General features: G+C 35.8%; 2 protein-coding genes across 4 annotated transcripts; one reads left to right on the top strand and one right to left on the bottom strand.

Moving 5' to 3' along the window:
• Window positions 1–707: 707 nt before the first annotated feature.
• Window positions 708–5,060, top strand: LOC113501771 (actin-interacting protein 1-like; the record flags this gene model as incomplete). Its single annotated transcript, XM_026883011.1, is given in 5 exon segments — window positions 708–814; window positions 1,132–1,234; window positions 2,128–2,300; window positions 2,738–2,888; window positions 3,533–5,060. Coding segments are annotated over 5 exon segments (644 nt in total), but the record flags the coding sequence as incomplete, so codon positions are not given.
• A 2,924-nt stretch (window positions 5,061–7,984) lies between these two features.
• LOC113501770 (protein bric-a-brac 1-like) lies at window positions 7,985–13,493 on the bottom strand. 3 transcript variants are annotated; one of them, XM_026883007.1, is made up of 5 exons: window positions 12,969–13,493; window positions 11,915–12,055; window positions 10,559–10,735; window positions 9,594–9,882; window positions 7,985–8,476 (listed from the first exon to the last, which is right to left on the bottom strand). In XM_026883007.1, exons 1-5 carry the CDS (start codon window positions 13,017–13,019, stop codon window positions 8,238–8,240), a joined length of 897 nt encoding a protein of 298 aa, XP_026738808.1. In that variant the 5' UTR covers window positions 13,020–13,493; the 3' UTR covers window positions 7,985–8,237. The 3 variants fall into 3 exon arrangements, with proteins under 3 accessions (XP_026738808.1, XP_026738809.1, XP_026738811.1); XM_026883008.1 differs by having other exon boundaries at window positions 12,965–13,489; XM_026883010.1 differs by lacking the exon at window positions 12,969–13,493 and adding an exon at window positions 12,530–12,955.
• Window positions 13,494–24,937: the final 11,444 nt, after the last annotated feature.

Raw genomic sequence — 24,937 nt, 5'->3', positions numbered from 1 at the left:
TAAGGACGGGGATAATAATCCCTCGCTATCGCAATGTAACTCAGTAACGGTCCGCTTGTTTACGTTTTTTATCTTGTCTCGTTAGCCTTATATGACCTTATACTATACATGTAGCTAGCGGCTCGGGAAACCTAGTGTATTACGTCCTCAGGCACTGATGATCTATGTATGATGGCTGACAGGAGATGGGTGCTAGCAGCCGGAGATAGATCTCGATAGCGTGCAATTGGGGAGGCCTGTGTCCAGCCGTGGATGAATATATGCTGATGATGATGATGATGATTTGTAGCTATAGATGACCCAGCTATTCCTGCTTATCTCTTGATGTAGAAAATATATTATTTATAAACCAATTTTAGGTTAAGACGACCCTAATCAAAGTGATTAGGGATGTCTCCAACTTACATTTCTAGAGGTATGGAAAATAAATAGCAGCCGATTCACAAAATCGGTCAAGCTGTTTCAGAGCGGAATCACGAAAAAAAAATCATATAGGATTTTACTGTTGATGTGTAGTAGGCCACTAAATTCCCAAATCCCTGAAGTTAACATAGACAATATCTGCTAACCATTACCAAACATGTCGTCTGTAAATCTCTAATTATTCACACATACGTAAAAATGATATTGATTGCCTCTGCCTATTACTAAAGTGTAGAATACATGTATGAATGTTTAAGATTATAAGTTGTTTGTTTTGTGACCAGGTGATGTCCCAAGCTACACGGATGTTGCGATCCCGCTGGGCTCGCAGCCGCGCGCCATGGACCACGTCATTGAAGACGATATTACGATAGTCGCTACTGTTAAAGAGGTATGCATATCTATTTCCAGATGGGTTAAATAATTAATTTTCACTGCACTGTGGTGACCTCAACCACCACGCCAAACCCAGTGTGGGCATCGTAGGACAAGTATTTGTGTAATCCACGAATGCTTGTTGAAAATTTAAGAAAACTCGCACTTAACCACCATATTAAGTAAACATTTTTTTACGATAGTGATTCGTTAGATCCATCTCCCCCCCTCAATAATATAAAGGCACATGAAACGATACTTACGTATTCACGCGGGTGAAATCGCAGGGCACAGCTAGTCCTTAAAAAAATTGTTTCCTCTTATTGTTTTCAGTTGGCAGTTTTTGTCGGTAACAACAAACAGTCGAGCTTGCCGATCAAGTACGAGCCGACTTGTGTCACAATCGATCCTAAGACGAAACATGTGGCTGTTGGAGGTAAGAAATACATTATTTTTATATTTATCAGAATATTATAGTTAAGCTTTCTGTGTATGATGATAATTGTGTATTCAAGTTTGAATGAATTTAGACAGGATAATATTCAAATATAGTAATGTTTTGAGTGTTGTTGTACCTGTATGGAGAGGAGGCTTGTGCCCAGCAGTGAGACGTATATGTGCTGGGCTGCTTGTATTATTATATTTATTTTATTCTTGAACAAATTTTCCATTCACTCGGCATCTTGAAGATTTTTTCTGTGATTTTGAGCCTTAAAGAAGAAAATCATATGCAATACTGTTGATTTATTGACCATAACAAAAATTACAGCCATCTCAGCTATATTAAGCGTTACATATTAGGGCATGATACTTAATGAAATCTGGCCGTGTTTCGGAAGGCACGTTAAATTGTAGGTCCTGGCTGTTATTCCTACATCTTTAACAGTCGTTGCAGGTAGTCAGAAGCTTGAAAGTCTGACAACCAGTCTAACCAGGGGGTATCGTGTTGCCCAGGTAAACCTGGGTTGAGGACGTCAGATAGAGAGTCGTTCCTCATGAAACACTGGTACCTAGCTGAATGCAGTTAGACTGCAAGCCGACCCCAACATAGTTGGAAAATACCAATGATGATGATCCATTACTTTTGATTAATTGACCATAACAATAATTACAGGTATCTCAGCTGTATTGAGTGTCACATATTAGGCATGACATTAATACAGTGAATTACGATTGTATTACTACTAGAAGATACATGAATTACGTCAAATATAATTGATAAGCAATATTTCAATGAAACACTACGCTAACATTCAATAAATACAAATGATATATTCTCCTTTGCTTTACAACAAAAATACATATACAACCAACATCTCATTTCCCCAGGCGCCGACAACAAGGTCCACATCTACTCGCTGTCCTCTGGCGCGCTCTCCCCCGGCGCGGAGCTGGAACACCTGGGCGCGGTCACGGACGCGCGCTACAGCCCCGACTCGCGGTACCTCGTGGCCTGCGACGCCAACAGGAAACTCATACTCTATACCACGGATGAATACAAGGTATGATAACCTACATGTCTTCATTTCATCATTTACTTACCGTTTTTTCGGCCCGACTATTTTCCCACAGCGAAAATGTTTCTCAACATTACTGATTGCTGTATATTTAAATTGTAAAACGTGAAAATGTGTGGTTATATTCTAAATACTGTTTTTGCATATGAGGTGAATATGAATACAAAACTTAATAAAAAATTGAACCTATACTAATTTTGCTACAGATGATTAATTTAAATGTTTTATTTCGAGTGCGCTTAGTATATTACACAACTTTTTTTAATATAAGTAATATAGCGTCGGGTCAACTCAAATTTGACTGTCGCCGGTCGCGTCAGTTCATGTTAAAGGACTCCAGTTGGGTCTGGAACTAGTCAACCGTAAACCGTTGCCAAAAATAATGTACTTATGTATTCTGATGTGTCATGTGTTATGTGCAGCTGGCTCACAACAAGGAGTGGGGCTTCCACACGGCGCGCGTGAACTGCGTGGGCTGGAGCCCGGACTCGGGCCGCCTCGCGTCCGGCTCGCTCGACACCGCGCTCATCGTGTGGACCGTGGCCGCGCCCGCCAAGCACACCATCATCAAGAGTGAGGGACACGCTAGCTATACATACCGGCACGGGTCTAGAGCGCGAGGCGGAACAGTGGGGATCGCTTTGCGCATCCTACACTCATGACAAAATAAAACGCCAGTCTTGAGCCGCCTTGAGGTGCATGCAACTGCAGCAAAGAACGAATACCTCACATGTCGTCTATGACGCGATGCGCTGCGGGACAACCACTGCACTTGCGTCCGCCTCGCGCCTCACTTCATACCGCAAAAGGGACACAAAGTATCAATTCAATGTGAATTGTATGTTTGTGAAACCCGCGACACAAGGATTAAATTCCTTAGTGCGGGAGACGTTAGTTAATAAAGAGGATCCTCTTTATGAACCAATAGGGAACGAGTTATTATTCGCAGAATATTTTGAACCGTACACCATAAGTATAACAGTACTGAGATAAGTTACAAAATATTAACTCTGAGCAATCGTACAATGAAGTTTATGTAATACTTAATATTGCGGTTTAATTAGTGTTTTTTTTCCGTATCTAAGTCCATAATTTCAAGACAATTTCAGTTGCAACTCTTTTCTTTTGCTGAAAACCTAATTACAATTAAATAAGGATCAACAATATTCATCAGAGTACTATACATATATACTAATTTTATGACTTGTTTCTTTCAGATGCTCACCCTCAGAGCCAGATCACGGGTCTCGCGTGGCTGGACGACGAGACCCTGGTCTCGGTCGGTCAGGACGCCAACACTCGCGTCTGGTCTGTGCCCAAGGCATAGACGCGCCACACGGAGAAATATTCTTAACAGTACGTGTTAAATGGTCTACTGTAAAGTATAATAACGCAAGTAGAAAGAGCTCTGAGAAGAGTTGCTACGCTGAAGTAAATTGTGGATAAAATTTTTGTTTAAAGGGGTATTTTCTGTTTATGTATTAAATGTGACTTTACTGTTTATTCCGCTGTCTAGTCTGTGTATACGCTCTGTGCAATCATTACCGCCCCGTAACTTGTTTCTTAGAGCTCTTTTTATCTGTGCTTAACTACTGCCTTCACACATCCTAAAATTAAGATGGCGGATTTCAAAATGGCTGCCTTGCAGTTGAATGAAATAATATAGAACTCCGGATATTAATTTGGTGTAAACGTCGTAAAAATATTCAAATATATTTGTTTTTCGAGAAACCGGTATTTCAGTGACAAAACCTTTAAATAATACATTTAAAGATATATATTTTGAAGTGTAACATATAACAATATAAATAAAAGAATATTTCTCCAAACAAATAGTTATACATAGCTGATATAAGAGAAATACTAACGTATTTATTTCGCTTAAATTAAGTTAATGAAATGACTCCATTAGTTAACAATAAATATGATTTTTGTTACTAATATTGAGTGTATGTTGTTCGCAAATGAATTTAGGACTGATTCATTATAGTTAATATATTTAAATTATTCGATTTTCACCCAAGTACACTGATCTTGATAAGTTAAGTCAGAAAACTAGTCTTACCAAGAGTTTTATTAATCATTAATTAAAATACTCATGTACATACATACACAACCATCTGACGCTAATCACCCACGCCTGTAAATGTCACTACATTCAAATTTGATCAAAATCGGTCCATCTGTTTTTATAGTTTTAAATTGAAATATCATCGGGTTTCAAGCTACACTGAAATCTTCAGCCTGCTTATCGGAAAGTGACTCAAAATTTAGTTGCAAAAATCCAACCAGAACGACAAACAGGCAAACAAGAAAAGTCTTTGTATAAAAACGTGGAAAAATAAAAAATGTTACAACAAATCTATCAAATGACCCATATAAGATCAAACATGTTTGAACGTGCGATACCCCTTCAAATGACATTCGTGATTCTGTTTCCACAGTCCACTAGTCAAATTTTGTCTGTACAAATATTTATAAAAAAGCAAGCATTTATAACAATAAGCAATCAGTCCTATTTCTGTGCGAGCATTGTGATTTTTAGTTTTTTTTTTTACACTGAAATGGTGCGATCTGAATGGTCCTTTTTTACCCGTTGCATACTAACGGTTTGAAATCGCATTTATAAATGTCCTATTAAGAATGTACTATGTGACTATTTGGAAAGATAAATATGTTAATTCTAAAATATATACATCAATTTAATCAAACTATCTTTACATTTGTACGGTATCTGTCAAAAAATATAGTCCGTCATAAATTACCGAAAAATATTGGACACGTATTTTCAAAAACAAAAATGACAGCTATCGTGTGACGTCAGAAACCAGTACCTTTTTACTGTGAAGTGACGCTACTGGCACTGATTATTATGTTTTATCTATTTTGAAGCATTTTGTGTTTAGCGATTTGATAAAACACAAAATACGTATCCAATATTTTTAGGGCACTGATGGACCAGTAAATTATTTTTGTCATATACCCTATTGTAGAAAAAATAATGCTTCGAAATTGAGTTTTGAAAAATAAAATAAGGATATGTCCAGTATTAAAAAAATATTATAAAAAATACAATTGTCAATGTAAGTTAGTGCTTTGATTATTAAAATTAAATTTAAGTCATTATTTATTATCTGTATATTGTAAAATGAATTTTAATACAATCAAAGTTTGGCGATGTCAATGCAATAACAATTTTACACTTAGGTATCGAACGTCTATTTTAAATCGTTTGTACTGATTTCAATGAGATTCTTACTAGCATTATCTTTCCAATATAGTAATAACGTTTTTCTAAACAGTATTTTTATACTAATTTCTGATGTATTTTTTCTTAGTTTTACGCGATTTCTACTAAAATAAAGTATGTAAGATGAAAAATAAACTTGTATACACTTGTAAACACGTTTTTATTTATTGTTTTCTGTACCTCATAACGTAATAGCTATTTTGGTCATGTGGGAAGCTTACTTTGGGCCGTTTTTGGATAATTCTTTTGAGCTAACATCAATACGGCATTGAGAGAGATTAGCCATTGCTGAGTGCATCGCGCAGAAAGACATGGACAAACAGAAAAAATTAAAATAATTTTGTTGGATGGGATATCGAAACAACAAGCATTCTTCAACAAAATGCACACATGGTATACTACATATAAACATCGGATTCTCGATTGATAGAGCAACACAAACCCTAGTCCAGTTTATTATAATCGTGTTTGTAACGGTTATATTTTAAAATTGTTTCAAAAAGACCTACATATCTTGAAAAGTATTGGCCTCTATAAGGCTTGCTCTGCTAATTGCAATTTTCTGTGATAAAAAATTGTTTTCTCTTCAGAAATTGTCTAATAAATAAATAGTAAAATAAATGTTTCTGATGGCATGGATATACTATGTACTACGGTACCAACAAAAACAAATAAAATAAAATTATAGTTCTCAAACTTTTATTATTATCTAAATTGTCTTTTTAATTATAAAATGTCTTTTTAGCTAGCTCTCGCTAATTATATAAATGTAGGGACTATGTAAAGTGACTAGAATATGATAGTAATGAGATATGTCGCTCCAATCCAAGCAAATATTAAAAATGATTCGTTAGTGTAAAATAATAATAACAAATAACAATTGACCAATCAAAATAATGAATAAATGTTTTTGGAACGACATTATATGAGGGAACTAACTGCTATTTTATAAATAATTTTCTTTACGTTTTAATCATTTTTGAGATTTGACTTATCTTCGAAAATACATCATACTTTATCTTGCAGCTAGTTCCTTGTTGATATATCACAGTAATAAATAAATAATATATTTTAACAAAACACTCCTATATAATTTAAAATGGATAAAATAATATAAAATTAATATACATCATTCGATAACAAGTTGAAATAGAATTGTTCTAAAGACATTGAATCGTACGCCCAAAAAAAAAAATAAGAAAGAAATTGCATATTATTTTTTAATTTCACGTACCTTTACGAAATGGTGTTGCTATCTCATAAAATTGGGCGCACGACCATTGCCAACGTCAAAAAAATAATTGACGCATAATAGAAATAAAAATATATTGTGTAAAGAAAAATGTAACTAAAACGTCTTTTACGTTTTTGGTATTATACCGTCGTCGGTGGGTATTCAAAAGTATTGTATAAATTATATTTAAATTTATGATTTCAAAAGGTTTCTTTATGTTATTATGCACACATAAAAAGTTCCTGTGGAACCCAAATAACTTTACGCCAAGTATCTTCCACCACCTTTTCTAGAAGTGTGTGATTTGAAGTTTTGGAAGCAAGATAGCGCTATAGGCATCGTAGAGCGGCGTCTCCTTCCACTTTAACAAGCTTTTAGAAGGTGGAAAGCCAACAGATTAGAGTTAGCAAAATGCGGCAGTGTGCTATGAAAAAAATATAAACCACGACACGTGAGAAGACTGACAAAGAATTCATGCTATTATTTTAGATTTTTTGACCTTCATCGGTACAAGAAACTGGTCAAGTGCAACTCTAACTGACAAAGGTTTCGTCGCCAATCCAAATTATAATAGAGATTGGAAGCCCTCCCACCTCCTCTAAAAGCAGTAAATTATGCAGTCGTGCAAGTAAGATGGCAACAGTACCTACATCTCACTTCCACAACCATTTGACAATAAAAAACTTAAATGTATGGAAATGACAGCTCGTTTCGATTAGTCACGTGACCTGGACCTGTCATTTTCATACACTCTAGTGATTTTTTTTTTCAATGTTAATGATTGTCGAAATATCTTGGCTGGAGGACAGGCGCGGATCCGGTCCTCAAAAAAGGTACAGTGGGTACAGCCACCCGAAAATCAGCCAAAGACTGAAATGCCCAAAAATTATGGCATTCAGTAGGTATTCGTTTCGAAGTCCATATTTAATTACAAAATTATGGAATAAGAATAAGGTATATTAAATGTCATGACATTGAGGGCCATGCATAATGTTTCATTATCCGTAGAATATGAAAGTGTGACGTCACAATTAAGGTTTGGAAACCCACCTAAGTGTGACGTTACAACTGTGCCCACAACGTTGGATCCGCGCCTGCCAAAGGGGGCGATATTAGGTGGTATAGTTACCGGCACGGATCTTGAGCGCTCGGCGGAAGAGAGGAGATCGCTTTGCGCATCGTACTCTCATGGCAAAATAAAACGCCAATCTTGAGCCGTCTTGAGGTGCATGCAACTGCATCAAAGAACAAATCCCTCATGACGGCTATGACGTGATGCGCTGCGGGCCAATCACTGCACTTTAGTCCGCCCCGCGCCTCACTATATACCCCCGCAAAAGGAACCCAAAAATCACTTCGGTGAAGGTCAGTGCTCAAGATCCGTGCCGGTAACTATAATATCACTTAGAGGTGATGTTAATCCCCTTGTAATGTCAGTTCACAAGTCAGCCCTCCCCTGGCGGTGTTGCGGCGGCGCGTGTCTGTAGGCGACATGCTTCCTGAGCGCGTCCCGGGAGCGCGACACGTGCGAGCAGGCGCGACAGGCGTGCCGCCTGCCCGCGTGGGTCTCCATGTGGACCCTCAAGTTGTACTGGTTCGACAACCGCTTGTTGCATATCGTACAAACTGAACTGTTCATACGCCATTTCCTGTCGTAAGGCTCGATTGGGTCTGGAACTGAGGTATTTTTAGGTTATATTGGAGGTAGCTCTGTTTAGGTGCAGCGCAGACGAGAGACTTTTTGTGCGACCGGGACTGCGGCGCTTAAAAAGTCTGCACGACGCGCGCAGACTTTTTTAAAAAAAAAGGCGAGGGTAAAAGGCGCGCGTGTGCGTTACTGCCACAGATTACTGCATATAATTGCATAGGTTCTATTTCCACAGACTAAAAATTGCGTCACGGATAGTCTATACTATAGACTATCCGCACGCAATTTGACTGTGTCGTGTGACGTGATTGTGACGCAATTTTGTAGACTCTATAGTCTCTCGGCTGCGCTGCACCTTTTAATTACTGATTATAAATAAGTAATATAAACAGCGAAGTTATTTGTTTTAGCGTTGCGGGTATATAATGCACCTGTTTACAAACAGTTATTGTTGTAGGTAGTCGAAGATAGACATCATATATATCAGGCCATGTGGACTTACGAAGTTTCTACTGCTAGTAAAGCGTTTCTTTTTATTTAATCATCGAAAATCAGAAAGTTGTAAGACAATTACTCTGATTTGAAAATTATTAAGTGACAAAACAGAAGTTACTTTAGTTTTTAGATAAACTATACCCAAGTCTTAACTATATGAAACAATTTTCAAGCTACAATCTGTTTAGTCTCGTCATTCTTAATTCGATCAGACTAAAAGAAAACTTATAATGAACTTTCGTGATCAAAAATAAAAAAAACGTGTTATAGAACTTACCTACTCATCAATAGGTTATCTAACAAGCGCAGATAATGTTAAAAATTAGTAATACATTGATAGTTTTAGATTAGATCAACAATATTTTCACATCAATTAGGAAAGCTTTCCTCGCTTTGCTAAAGCCAAATACTATGAAATTTATGGGATCAAGTGACAGCTATTTCACAATAAAATTAAAAAACAATGAACAAAATCGGTACATTCTCGAGGTAGGAAACAAAGAAAAAAAAACAAAATACTGACGAAAAAAGAGGTTCTCCTGTTTTTTTTGAACTCGATTGAAAAGAAAAGCGATATAAATAAATTACAATAAAAAGCAACGGGTAAATTTATATTAATTATGTCAAACAATCAAGTGAAATTAATCTTACCTCCTGAATTGACTAAAGTTGCAGCCGGCGGGGTACCAATCTTGCGTGTGTTATACAACGTCTGTACGATTTGATCTAGTTTACTCAATCCATCTTTCTCAGTTTTTCCCATAAAATTGGTGACGAAATTTCCATCTTTCTCGTTCGCCGGGGACAATATATCGTCGTAGTTGAGTTTGGAGCTTGAACTAGAGTTGTCGTTTATAATCTGTGGCGTTTCGTTCTTGTTTTCTAGATTAACGGGGGAGTTGAGCTCGTCCTCGGGTTCCGTCGGAGTTAGGGTTGAGTTCTGGAATATTGAAGGTTTTTGTTGAGTAGTTTGATTTATGTTCGGGATTTATGCTTGTTTCAGAGTAGCGATGCTAGATAAAAGTAAATTGTAAGAGGAAAAAGATCGTAAAGTTAAACTGATGCCTTTTGATAAAAGAACATGCATTTTTTCATCTCGTTTTAGTTTCCTTACTGCTAGCCGCTCGGGATTGTAACTCCATTGTGCTCCATACATTGTCAATAGGAACAGTATCAATCGTTCCTTTTTTAACAAATAGTAAGCTAAGCACTTGAACGAACAGTTCAAGTTCAACTAAGTACTAACAGCGGTAGAATAACAAACATTATCTTATTTAATACTAGCATTTCGCCCGCGGCTTCGCCCGCGTCGAGGTCGGTTGTATCGCGTTTCCAAGACAACTCTTCAAAAGTGCGGGATAAAAACTATCCTATATTCTTTCTCAAGGTCAACTCTATCTCTGTACTATATTTAATTAAAATCCGTTCAGTGGTTTAAGCGTGAAAGCGTAACAGACAGACAGACAGAGTTACTTTTGCATTTATAATATTATATATAGTAGGGATGGAAGCATTTTAGTTCTTAAAAGCATACAGTTTAGAACTTAAATTCTTCGGCAAATATGTATTGGTCCTTAATTATTTTAAGCCGTATTATTAAAAACGAATACACGTACCGTATCGGCATCAGTGAGTCCAGAAACCTTGAGGGTTTGTGCGAGTCTGAGGAGTGAGGGTAGTATCTTCTTGGAGGCGGTCACCTCCCCCGTGTACATGAACGTGAGGAGTAGCCTCAGCTCGGCGACGTCACAGCCCAGGACCACCACTAACGTGTTGTTCTCGGCTTCCACTTCCTGAAACATGGATTTTGTGCTTTTATGCTTTACATATTTCGCACAGCGCCATCTAGTTTCAAGCTAATCAAAACTTGTATTATGTACTAGAAAACAGCTGATAAACAACTTGCTCTCGTATCTAAATGCATACATATTATACAATATGTATGTTTTTGTGATGAGCATATGATTTGTCAGAGCGAATGAAATGCTTATGCTTAGCTTTGGTGTGAATCGAGCCCACGACCTCTAAACCACAGGTTTTACCATACATTTAATTTTCGTGCTTTTTTTTACAATTCCACTAGAATAAATAAAAAAATATTCTTATTTTTCAACAGGTAGGTGCAGTTGTTTTCTTTCGACTATCTCAAAAAATAATTATTACTTAAGAAAATATAATAAAATAGGTGTGAGTTCAGGAGTTGTGAGCTGACAGATAAAAGAAATAGAATCAATTGATTACTGTTCCTATCAATACGTTGACACATCGGATGAGAGGTGTGCCTCTAAATATAAACATCAAATAGTCCACCTGAACGACTCTCGAGTGTCAGCCGTTGCAACAATAATAGATCAAGTCGGAAAAAAGGTTAATTGCTGACCAGGTTACTAGATCTAAAAAGCTCGTGGCTAAGCTATACCTAACTGCATAAGTGAATCGATCACAGTTTAAGCTACACTTGACGCGGTTGGTCCATAGATGGATGACCACCTTTGTCATAACGAGTTCCTCCGTGTTTTAGAAGGCACGTTAAATTGTGAGTCCTGGCTGTTATTCATACAACTTTGACGGTCGTTACAGGTAGTCAGTAGCTTGAAAGTCTGACAACCAGTCTAACCAAGGGATATCGTGTTGCCCCGGTTACTGGGTTGAGGAGGTCAGATAGGCAGTCGCTCCTTGTAAAACACTGGCACTTAGCTGAATCCGGTTAGACTGAAAGCCGAACCCAACATAGTTGCAAAAAGGCTAGGCCGATGTTATTAGATCTAATTGGGCCTTTTTTTCGTTTTCCGGTCTGAAAATGACTTCAACCCGTGTATGAATGAATTAAAAGCAAGTACACACTGCATATTATTATGGAAAAACCAAATGAAAAAAAGCTAAAATGCAGTTTGAAAGTGATCAATGATCAAAAGCTTCTAAATTTTGTGGGAAGAGGCATTAGCCCAGCGATGGGACTGAAGATTCCTCACCTTGAAGAGTTGAGCGAAGTACTGGCTGCAAGACGCCAACACCAGCCTGTGGGCCTTCACCGTGGTCCCACTGGCACTTAAAGTGACATCAGTCAGGGTCCCAGAACTCAGCATACGACCTAAAGCTCCTATTAAGCTGTTCTGTTAAATAAAATTCAAAATTAATACTGTTACACGTGGCAGCCATTTTTGTAAATCCGCCGTGTTCTTAGAGAAAAAGTTTGGAAAGGATTTGTTTTTAAATTCAGTCTGTTGTAAAAAAAATAAGTTCCCATTACGTTAAAAAAGCTTTAGTTTAAAGTATAAGATATAATAAGATAAAATATTTGAGGAAAACCTTTTATTATGTATGTGAACTTCTAAATTTAATCGATAATAAACTCCGCGTAGGGATCATCTGAAGATAACCTCTAAAACTATTTGTATTGTATAATATTAAATTATTTTCTATACAAATAATAACAAACGCGATGAATCATAAAACTGATAACTCGAAATAGACGGATTTCACTGAAACAGCTGCCACCAATGTTGGAATTTAAATAATATTAACGTTATTAGTTGTAGCTGAATAGTCGATTAGTGGGTGTGCGTGTGATCTATTAGTAACCTTACCAATTTAGTCGAATTCGCATAGGATCATACTTGCTAAGCAAAGGGCAGCACTATTTATTTACATACCATTTTATACACAAAACACACGAAATAAAACTTTATTTAATTATCAAATTAGAGCAATATTTGGATTTTTAAGCGACTACATCACTACAATTATTATTGTGATTATTTTATTTTATATTAAAATATATTCACACTACATTATTTATCATTTAAAACTATCCACCTAATTTACTTATGAAATAACACCACCATTATGAAAAAACAGTGAAAACAATTTACGAAAATAATTAAACGAGGTCAAATATAGGCTGCATAGGCTTTATGGCAAAGCATAAAAAAAGTAAAATGTGTCCAACGATAAATATGTAAGTGTACCTGGTCCGCTGTGTTGGGTGACTGGGTGTGTTGATAAAATAAATTATTACTCACCTACCTGATGATTGTGCCAGCGCAAAGAAAACTGTTGGACATCCTCCTCATCCATTTTCACAATTATTTTATTATAAAAAGCACTAACAATGATGTTACACTCACTGGTTCGACGCACGTACCAAGACGAGACAATTATATTGTTAACGAATCCAGGCTGCTTTATTTTAGGTCGGTACGCCTGGAAAACCTGTAGCCACCTATTTCTGGAGCTGATTGTATTTATAAATCCAATGACATTCGGCGTGTGACGCGGCTGACATACCAAAACTCATCCAAAAACAGATTTAGTTCGCTCGGCCGAGATGATTGGCATCATTGTTCGACTGTTTGCACTAATTGATCGTTATTTTATGCATTGTGATCAATTTAACACCTAATATTTGATTGTGCCAGTTGTACTAGGCATAATGAGGTGTTGTCGTTGCCCCGTTGAACACGACTTTTTAAATTGAGCATGAGAAGTGTGTCAGTTAAAAATAAATCGCTATTTTTTTAATTTCTGTTGTTCGTGTAATGCTCTCTGTTTTCTTAATTGAATTGTTTCGTACTGTTAATTAATTACAATTACGTACCGGAACAATAGTTGTTGGTATAATTTATTATTTTACGCTTTTCTTTAATTCTTGAACATATAAGAAATAAAAAATAACAATAACGTAGAAATGAAAAAATTAAGAGGAGTCACTGTACTTTTTAATTTATTATTGAGTTGATAAACGTAAAATAAGAATAATATGTTAGTCAAATAAATATAAACAATACGTGAATCCTATTTTCTGATAACTTTTTTGGCGGATTTCGGAAGTTTTTTTTTATTTTTCTGATATATTTTTACAAATTTGCATGAGAATTATACCACTCTTCTAGATAAAAATAAGCCTATGCGAATACTTCAACATAATAGCGCAAAACGTTTTTTAATTTTAGTACGAGAAGTTTTGGTGTTAAAAACTCTTTTGTATAATCTGGCTGTTTACTGACGATGGCGTGCAATCGTTGACCTAATTCTGATTTTAAAAGTTTCGTACATTTTCCCGCGCCGTTTGCGTTTCCAATTGTCAAACTTTTTAGGGCGTCGAGTTAAAATCAAATAAAGTTTTATATTTTATGAAAAAATATTTTCTGGATTCATTAGTATTTATTAACGGGAGTAAAAATATTACGCATGTTGATTCGTAAACGTCTATCAGATTTTTCCGTCTGTTGAATCTGTTAACAGTTTAATTTGTTTTGACAACATTTCGTGCCGGCAGAATATTCGCATACAAGTCCCTTGTAATTTTGGTCTGGAATGAATTATACATGAGTTTGAATAGTCGATTTGAAAATACAACCTGATCTCTGTGTTTTGAACTATTTTTGGAGTGGATTGAGTGGGATGGAAGGCTGTAGTAAGGCTGCGGAGGATTGCGATCCGGATTTCTTCGATAACGTCAAAGCTGCAATAGAGAAGGAGCTCGATAAGATGAAGAAGATTGTTAATAACATCAACCAAATGAGAGGTAATGTTGGACTTATTGAAGTAAATTTAAAGCTTTCTGCACTTCACCTGAATGTTACTTAAGCAATTAATTTTCTATATTTATCACACGTTTGTTATTAGTTTATTTGTTTAATAAGTCAGAATTTGGCAAAAAGAAAACTGCCGAAATGAGAATTACCTTTTCCTAGGGCTATGTAGCCCTTCGGGTTTGTACCCAAACGGTAGAAACGGCTCCTCTGTCTATCCGTCCGTTAAACACCATGCGTTATCTCATGAACCGTAATGGCTAGGTAATTGTTACAGCTGTAGATGCATTTCTGCCGCTGGTTTAAAAATAAAATAATAATGTGAATAAACTATGCTACAGTAAAAAAAACTATGTATTTTTCTTAAGCATGTAACTTAATTACGTAGTGTACATTTTAAAGCAACGTCCGTGACAGTGTCGCGAGTACGACTCGCAACTGACCACTTTTTTAAGTTAGTAAAATACAATTTAAATCATTATTTAGTTAATTTCTGTAAACTTTTTATATAGTAGACATCACATTTTGTCTGGCTTTAATGTATAAACATAGTCTTAAAATGCTTATTTCAGTGGAAGCAGCATATTTGGAATCTGATTTAGTGCTGATGGTGGATGCTACGACCTGGGGACAGGTGTCTGAACTGATAGGACCGGCGCCTATGACCATGGATGACGTCACTTTTAAAGACCATTCTAATTAAATTATATTTTGATGAAAGTTATCTATGGCCTTAAGTTATTAATGTAAACTTATGAGAAAAGATGAAGACAAATTAACTTGATCTCAAGGGAAGGTGTTGGGCAAAATGCTAAGCCGTGGGCAACGTGTTATATTTCAGCAGCGGGTTTTGTTATTTTACAGTGCAAATTAATAAATTATTTGTAGAAGTACGAATTGTTATTTTTATTTTCGAAATGTGATATAGTTTTTAAAAGCCTCAGTTTGTATTTAAATTTTACTAGTAAGTAAGTTTTAATACTTTTAATTATCTACCTGTATATTTTAATATCGTATATATTAATGTCCCACTGTTGGGTACAAGCCTCTTTACTTGTGGCGAAGAGATGAGAATTGAACATCATGCTAGCTCAGTGCTGGTTGGCGATTACAGATGAGAATTATTCTTATACTTCTTTTACCATTGATCGGTAGTGTCTTAGAAGAAAAAACAAGAAATAACATAACTTTTAATAGTACTTTAAGATCGAACCTACACTTCATGATACAAATCCACAGATAGAAACGCTAGCCCACCACGACATATTCCGTAAATAGACTCTCCTAAATAAAAATAAAAATTTCAACTCTAAAAGTTTTATTAAAGCAATTCTAAAGTTTAAACCTAAGAGAAATATCAGCTATAACCATATTATTGGCCATTTATAAAACTAAATCCCACCTTCCGAGTTTCGTTCATGTGAAATTAATCTTGTTTACTGTGCGACTACGTATTATGGATAGTTTTATTTACAGATGTACATTCTAGGGACTTTTATATGTGTTACAGTTATAGTTTTTTTTTACATATAATGTTAAAATTCCCGTGTCACGATTTTAGTTACCGTACTCCTCCGAAACGGCTTTACCGATTTTTATATGCGTATTTAGTACGTCTGAGAATCGGCTAACATCTACTTTTCATAACCTTAAGTGATAAGGGTTGTCCACCCTTAATATTTTGTCTCCACTGTGATCATCGACTGTTAGGTTTTACGTAGTTCGCCGGGACAGCTAGTATTACAATAAAAAAGGTTTAATCAATGCATAGTACCTCTAGGTAGGTGTTATTTATAAAATCTTCAATGTCGATAGAAATATAAGGAGATGACATTTTCGTTTCTATAAGTCACGTGACTTGGACCTGTCATTTTCATATATTAACTTTTATTGGTTGTAGAAATGTATATTGATTTACTTTTTATATGGTAATGAGGTTATGTTAGTTTTAACAATAGCTGTAAAGTAAGATATTATCTCACTTCCACAATAACAGTCTTTATTTAAGAGGTCGCGATAGACTTGTCAATAAACATAGCAAAGTATAGGTGTTTTTGTTAAAAGGAGATTCAGGTTTATTAAATAAAGGAGTAAGTTTTTAAGAAAAACCAGCAAAATGGGCAATGTTCAGACTATAAGAATAATTCACGAAAAATACCGTTATATCCCAAATTGTCCCGTCTCTATAATAAAAGCATCGCACATATAATTTATTAGAATATACAGCACATATTTTAAATCTAATATACTATGTAATATATTTTTAAATAAACCTTTATCTGTCCAAAGGTTTGCTGCAAGGGGACGCTCAATTCTTTTTAAAAGGATTTTCAAAGCGGCTGCTTGCTAGAGCCGGTTTCTACAAACTTAAAATGCACTCTGGAAATCAAAAAGCGTTCTTATTGCATTGTGTTAAGGTGTATGTAGGTAGTAAATGTAGTTTTGTTGGAAACTCTCGTGAATTATTCGGTTCAGAGCTTCACGAAGCGAGGAACGGTCGGCAGGGCGACAGTAGCTTGCTATTTTACGACACTCGGCAACGAAATTCTTTCCAACTGAAACGACTAAAAATCGTATTGAATTTGATGTTGACAATTGGTATTTTATTTACTGCGAATGCTTTGACTATAACCGTGATATACTGAATACTAATTCTCTTTTTATGAGTAAAGGAATGATTTGATTGAATTTTCTCTTTTAGTGTTTGTTTTTGTTACAAACAATAAATGAATTCGTGACTTAGTTTATCACTAGGCTTTAGTTCGTTAATGTTAACATTATTTATTTATTTTTATTAGTTAAATATACAATTACAATTTAAGGGCAACTATCACGTCTTAAAGAAAGGCTATTGCAGTTGAGGAAGCTTTTGTAGCGTCTCTATTTTTCACAACTTTAAGTGGTGATAGATAACAGAATTGTCAGTCACGGTTTGGGCTTAAGGACTATATATCAAAGATGCAATCGACTTCTAATAAAAAAAAGCTAAACACTTGCTTATAATGCAAAACATTAATTAGTTTCTTGCATTCTAGTTGAACCGGCAAACGTTGTTTTGGACAATTTATTTCTAGTGAATTTCTGATGTAGAAATATTATTACGAATCATTATATATCCGATTCTTGTCCGATTTTAGTCTTGAAATATTCGTGGAAGTCCAAGGAAGGTTTAAACGGTAATAAAATATGAAAAAGTTGTAAAAAAATGTCTGCATTGTTATCATCGACTGTTTTTCGGTACGCAGTTAGGACAGCTTGTCTCATATAAATATAATACTCTTCCCTCTCAACTTACCGTTTACAGTATTTAGCCGACTGACACTTATTAGATGTTAAAGCAAGACCCTTGCTTCGGGGATTACCTCAAGAAAGCTCCTTTGCGATCAGGGGTCTTAACACCGTAAGATTTGAAGAGTTAACTTTGTAACTCAATGTTAGAAGTATCTAAGAGACATTTCGGCATATTGTAGTGGCTTCTAACCTCACTTGCAAATGTTTAAGATGGAGGCAATTTGTAAAGCGATGTGTTAAAAAGAGATCCAACCGCTGACTTTTACGTTTGCGTTACTGTTTATTCTTACATCGTAAGCGCTTATAAAACGCGACATTATTTATTAAATTCGTTACGCGTTTTAAAAACCAGGTTTTAATTTTTTTTCAAGGTTTCGTATTTATACTCTAAACGCCACAGTTTCTGCTGGGGAGCCACAGCAAAACTATTGTAAGCAGAATTCTGAAGCGGTGAAAGACTTACGTGCGTAGATGCTTCCATTCTTTAGGCATTCAAAAACTGTTACATAATAACCTAATTCGAGTAAATGCTTTTTGATTTTCAAAGGGTGTTTCATTTTGTTGAAATTGCCAGCAATGCGCTTTTCTCTCATAGAGGGCTAAAGTAGTAAGCCCGTGCAGTGTATGCTGTTTCGTAAATACCCTCTCTGCGTTTAGCATTCAATATGGAGTAGAATCGGCATTCTGCATAAATAGCTTATGTTGTGTACGCTGCTTATAATATTTGTATACTTTTCTTTGTGAATTGTGTAGAAGTGATATTGGAGAATGATGAATGATGTTTTATTGTATTGCACAAGATATGTTTAAATTTAAATTAAATTAAAGATTTTTGTAAAAGTACGCAATTATATTTTTATATTCCAGTACCTTAGAGCTAATAAAGGGTTAGGGAATGTTCGTGAACTTGAAAACTTATTAAATGAAATATTTTTATCTTGTTTTGGTTTCTTTTTATTTTTATTTTTTTTTCCATTTCATTTACACCATTTCACATTATTCTAAAATATATTTTAATAACTTTGCCTTTAAATTTTAAACTTGTTCAACGTGTTTTATTCTTCACAATTTTGTGTTTGCAATTTTAGCTGCTGTGGTCTCCAGTACCTGAAGGAGTACACGGAATTAATACCATTTATACTAAGTCCAGTACGAATACAGCCTTCCTTAGAAACCTAGAAAAAAGAAAATAAAAAAACCCTTAATTAGCCCAGCTTAGATAGCAATATCCAGTTATTATCGTGCAAAACAAATTTAGCACTTAAAATTATATTTAACACAGGACAGACTATGAAGTAGGTTAGATTGCGAAAATAACTCATCACTGAAGGATTGAAAATTTATTCGTTACGGCCGGGACTTACCCCTAGAGATGTTATTCGTGTATTTTTCATGATTACAGTCGGGGGTTTTGACATGTGGTAAAATAACAATTTACATGTAAATCGCTCGAAATAGATATTATTACGTAAGGGGTACAAGACACCAGGTTTTAAAAATCATGAAAATAGATTTTAATTGACTCTCCAGCCGAAAATGGGCCCCAATTATACCGGACTCTAAGATAAGTCTTATTGTTGTTATTATAGCGGGACTAGAAATAAATCATCTGGGGTATTTTAACTGTTTAGCTTTAACAGTTCGTGAGATATAGGCTGGTGTCAGACTCTTACTTACTAAACCTGAACCGCTGTACAGCGTCCCCGTATTTAGTAGGTGCGCGGATATGCATAGTAAATCATCACAGACAGCTTCCTTTGCTTCGGAGACCGACCTGTATAGCGTCGGCATCTCCACCTGGTACTAGGACCACATCCACAGAAAATATGGCCCCCGTCGTGGTCCTGGTGTGATTTAACCCTGCTGTTACGGAACTTGTAAAACAACATTATCCAAGTTCCCCTTTCTTCATCTTATATCCAGTCAAGAAGGCTGTTGAAAAAAAGCAATTTACAATAAAAGAAAGCTAATTAAAATATTATTGCAATTAAACCATTCTCCGACTTTAAATCACTCTTTCGAACATTAAGGCATCGAGCTATCTAAAACTAAATAGTATGTATGAAAATACATTAATAGACCCCCACTAGTTGGTCCCAGTAGTGCCTTAAAACGTTTTTGCGGTTGCCAGAATGCCATTTCGTATAATAGTCTGCGGTATTCCCTCATGCCACGTTGAAATGAGCTGAATAATATTATCTTACGGTAAGACATGACATGCTTAGTTAAGTATTTAAATAAATACTTTTTGCTGGTTATTTATGTCTATGTGGAGGAGGGTCTTTTTTGGTAAGTGGTTTAGAACATGTGTAAATAAAAATAAAAGTTATACATGTCTTACAGCTTGGCATATATTACACGTGCCTCCTCATATAGGAAAGGTTAGGTTCAATTTTAAATGTGAGATCCGTTTTGTTTGTCCTTTCTTCAATGTTCCGTAGCAAAAGGGCAAAAACGGAACCCTATTCCTAAAGTTTAGCTCATTATTTCGTATTCATATTATAAAAATGTAAACATTAAAGTAACTAATGCCCGTGACCATGATACCTGCAAAGGTGTCGAAACGTCGGGAACTAAAATCAAAAATTAAACCGCGATAAAATCCGTAAAAGTTGTTTCATTTCAATAACTAATGTTGTTAAATAAATGAGTATATATAGTAGTGTAACCGTACTTAAATACGTTCTAAGCTTACATTGAAGAACAGAAACGGAATCCGATCGCAAGCTTAACTGCGGACTTGACAAAATGTTGTCAAAACATCTTTATTGCCTTTCTATAGCTTTCATAAAGCTGTAAATAAAGTGAAATACGGAACATTCACAATAAAAGGTGAGTTTTATGGCTCAGGAAATGTTTCCTTGCTTTGTTTTTATTTTTGTTTTGGAAATAAATGTGTTCTGTCGCGCCCAGTTTACGGGCTATAGCTCTCGTGATTGACACTTCGTTGAATTTGATTTTCTTAACATACGTCACTTTCTATATAGATAGTTTTTACGTACAGAATGGAGGGTTAAGTGATCTAATTTATAAACTTTTTTTTTAGTTCCATACAAACGGGGAAAGCTGTTCCCTGTTACTGAGGCCCTGGTATCTCTACATATGTATGTCAACAGGTTGTATCTAATAAACCGCGATAGCATTCATGCTGCTGTGACAACAAATCTTTGATATATAAAATTCTTCATTAATTCAAATTCGACGATGCGTGATGCATATCACGTCCCGACTAAACGCGGTTGACGTAGCACGGCGGTTCAGGTTTAGTCAGTAAGTGTCTGACACTATCCATTTCCTCCCCCGAGGGGAGGTGGGTGGGTGTCCATGAGGATTCCTCAAGAAAAAAAATGCTCTTGGACATTAACCTCCTAAGCCTGAACCGCCGTGCTACGTTTATGGCAATGCGTTGCAATCCTTCATACACCGACCGCGGGAGGATTCCCCTGCCTAACCAAAAATAAAGCTTTAACTGGCCTTAGACCATCCTCAGCTGATATTTAACTTAATGTAGCATTATATCCTCTAATTAAAACTTTAACAAACCAAGAACAAGTTTTATGACCCACGAGTTACTAATAGGCACGTATGAAAGGTCCAAGACATTTCTATAATTTATAGTTAAAAGGTACCTTCATGTACCCTTGTCGTTTCGCAGACATAGGCTTTTAATACGGTTAGGTCTAGACTCAAACGTGAGACCTGAATAAGTAATTACTTGACTATTTTTGCGGGGTTCAACAGGTTCAAAATACAGAGGCTATTTAATTTGTTTTCCGTTGTTTGTTTATTCACACAGATTTTAGAAAAAGTAATAACTGATCTATGGCTTTTAATCTTTGTATTGACTTCCAGAAATGTACAAAGACACGGACCAATGGGTCCATTTAGGAGGAGTTTAGTGTCATACACGCGCACAGAAGAATTGTGTATATATAAATGTATTGCTGCCAGTCTGTGTACAATTTAGTTCAATAGCTTAGTTAACCTTTTCCCTATAAAAAACAATTTTTATAGTACAACATGACTGCAAGGATAGCCGAGTTGTATAAAATGCTTGTTCTGATCTGGGTGTCTTTGTGCCTATAACTTGAAAGTATGTGAACATTCCTGGGAAGCGTTTATTTTTTTAAATTTAAAGAACCTCCAAAAGTCTAAATATTACCAATCTACTGACCCCATAAACAGTTCTGAATATTGTTTCTAACTATCCTAACCCCTCTTTATTCCTTGACCTAATTAAGGGGGCATTACAAAGATAATAGATTACAAATATACAAACAGGGGGTTATCGAATTCGTGACTTATCAGCGCCAGCGCCCGGTGATCAACCTTCGTCACTGAGAACTAAGCACATGAGGAATTGTGGTCAGTAGGTTAACTTCACTCGGCCTATGAAATGGTTTTTTTTGGTTCCGTACCCAAAGCGCAAAAACTGAACTGAGATGACCAGACTCAGCTGTCTGTCCTTCCGTGTGTTACTAGTCTTTATCTCAAGAACGATAATGTATTGAATTTACCGCTATAAAAATAGTTAATAAAGGGTAAAATGTTCAGCAATGGTGGTACAGCGCGCCGTCACTACCAGAACACTGTACACTACACAGAGTATGTAGTGAAAAAAAAACAGTGAGGCGGGAGTAGGAGTCTTAAAAAAAATGCTTACCTATCAAATTCATGACCGTAACAACCGTTTGGGTATGGAACCCTATTAAAGAAGTACATGGTTAGGTACTTCGTTGTGAGTGTAATATATAGAATAAAACAGAATACAATATCCCTTTTTGCACACCACAAAATACAAGATTGGATACAAATAAATAGTTACATGGTGCCACAATAGGCTGGGTAGGGCTAAATCCAGCAGTTGACGAATATGACCTGATGAAGAATATGATGATGATGATGACTATGGGCGGTCTAAAATATATTGTATTCAATGTAACTTCTGTCTTTACCTACATGTTGACGGGACCCGGATGAGCCGAGCAGATTAGGTAAGGGCCGGTTCCTCGCACCCGAGACGCCGTCGTTATAATAGTGCAAACATTTTAGGAAATTCATTAAGGCTATATACTTTTATATGTTTCCTTAAAAATATTGTAGCGAGATAGGTGTTAGTTTTGAGTTTGTTGTTATTTTTAGCAAATGCGGCCTTTTTATTAGGTATTTAGTTTTTCTTTTCAGGGTTAATATATGGTGTGAGGTCCTATAGATCGCAAACAGATGTCAAATACTCTTAGTTGAAGGCAAGGGTTAAAAAAATACTTTAGATCTACAAGGGTCCATGATAAAATGCCTTTACTAGAATCAAAATAACAATCATATCTTACTGTAGCAAAACCAAAAAAAAACTCTTTGCGCCAATTATTATTATTCTTTGATCGTCCAACATTTATGTATACAAAACCATTAATTCTCCCAAAACAAATAAAAAAACTCCGCAGTGCGTTTAACTGTGACGTCATAAAATATCCTGAGCATAGTTTGATGCAGCAATTATAATAAATTTAGCGGGAACGTGGAGGTGGCTCGAGTTAGTTTAGCTGCAAGCGACTTATATTGTACGGGCCCCTTGGGGACCACTGAGGTTAAACGTACAGTCAAACACAACCCATACAAAGATTATGAACTTTATAGCCTTAACATGATATGTATTCTTACTAATGGTGGCAAACTGGACAGAACAACTGGACAGATATAAGATAAACTTTATTTTTCTTGAGAAGATGAATTTCCGCACTAAGGAATGAAATCCTTGTGTCGCGGGATTTTGCAAAAAACGCTCAAGTCACGTGCACAAAGTCACCTAGACTGAAAACGAAATTTCTTTGTATTGCATCATACAAAACCTCTCACTATCCGGAGATTGATCCCACGACTGGATTTGACGTGGTGATACGATCATGAAACCTCATCCTATCGCGGCTTCTAGAAGTTGCGCCACAACCTGTTTCTCCGCCTTCCACATTCATTCTGAGTCAACACTTTTAGGGAGTTTTCACTTGTTTGAGGCAAAACGGCCTATGGGCCCATGTCCTGCTCCATGAGATAAAAAAACCAGGCCCGCAGGCATTGTGGAAGTGTAAAAAAGTTGGGAAGTGAAACACAAGAGACGGCACATTAAATTGCACGGCCTTACGTAGCGGTATCTCCCTTTCACAACTGACAGTCTGAAGGTCCTCTTCTAAAAGTATAGTTTCGCAACGTAATAATGAAACGCAGCTCCTAATCCAGATAGCGAACTAAATGAATTTAATAAAAGACAAAGTTTAAACTAGTAATTTCAGAGTGAGATAAAGATTTTCTTCTTCGCTCCTACTTTTATTTTGTAATACGTAAAAATGTTGAGAAAGTGTCATAAAGATTCATTTCTTAATTTCAAGTGCTTCTTAATTAATGTATGACATTGAAGACACGGAATTCTGCATACAACTCAAAGTTTTTTTTTTATTGTATTTCACAAAACTGATATACAATCTTGAATGACAAACAACTAGAAATCATGGATACACGTTCGTGAGATTGATATCTACTCGATATGAATCCTACATGCACACTTTAGTAGACTTAATAAGTACTAGAATAATAAATTTAATTAAAATCTATTTAAAAAAATTAAAGGAAAAAAGAAAAAAACAATAACAAAGTAAATTAATTACATACATCAACAAAAAGAATAAATTACATTTTCAAATCTCTGAGTTTAGATCTAACTGAGGCTACAGAACCAGTAAATATGTCTAATTCACTACGTTTAAATCTGCTTACGATAAGAAAAGTGCAGAGGTACCGAATATAATTATAAAAAAACGACCACAACGAGCAAATCATCGTTTACTATTTCTGATAGTGTCAAATCTGTCACCGATCCTCTGATCTAGGATATCGTTCGAACACCTGTGCGCTCGACAGTACGGCCACGTTCAACTTAAATTAACTTTGCGTATATCAGGTCTTCCGTTAATCTGACATCTACATATGCTGTTGAAACGAAGAAATCGTTGTCTATCTCGCTCTGAAGCAATTTATCCTTGTCTCACGTAGATATATATCAAATGGAACTAATTTGTGCTCCTGTTCCCCGTTGAACGACTTTACAGCACTCGAGAGTCGCTTCAGACTTGTTTTTGACTGAAATTCAAGGAAACTGTGTTTTGAATTTGAAATCGA

The sequence above is a fragment of the Trichoplusia ni genome, chromosome 16 (genome assembly GCF_003590095.1).
Source record: "Trichoplusia ni isolate ovarian cell line Hi5 chromosome 16, tn1, whole genome shotgun sequence".
NCBI classification, from domain to species: Eukaryota; Metazoa; Arthropoda; class Insecta; order Lepidoptera; family Noctuidae; genus Trichoplusia; species Trichoplusia ni.
The sequence above is the reverse complement of the archived record's forward strand: the minus strand, read 5'-3'. Positions and strand labels throughout refer to the sequence as shown.

Coding starts and splice junctions, on each gene's coding strand:
- LOC113501770 (XM_026883007.1), bottom strand. CDS start 13,019: ATGGATGAGGAGGATGTCCAACAGTTTTCTTTGCGCTGGCACAATCAT. Junction 12,056..12,968: donor TGCGCTGGCACAATCATCAG/GTAGGTGAGTAA, acceptor TTTATTTAACAG/AACAGCTTAATAGGAGCTTT. Junction 10,736..11,914: donor ACTTCGCTCAACTCTTCAAG/GTGAGGAATCTT, acceptor TCCATGTTTCAG/GAAGTGGAAGCCGAGAACAA.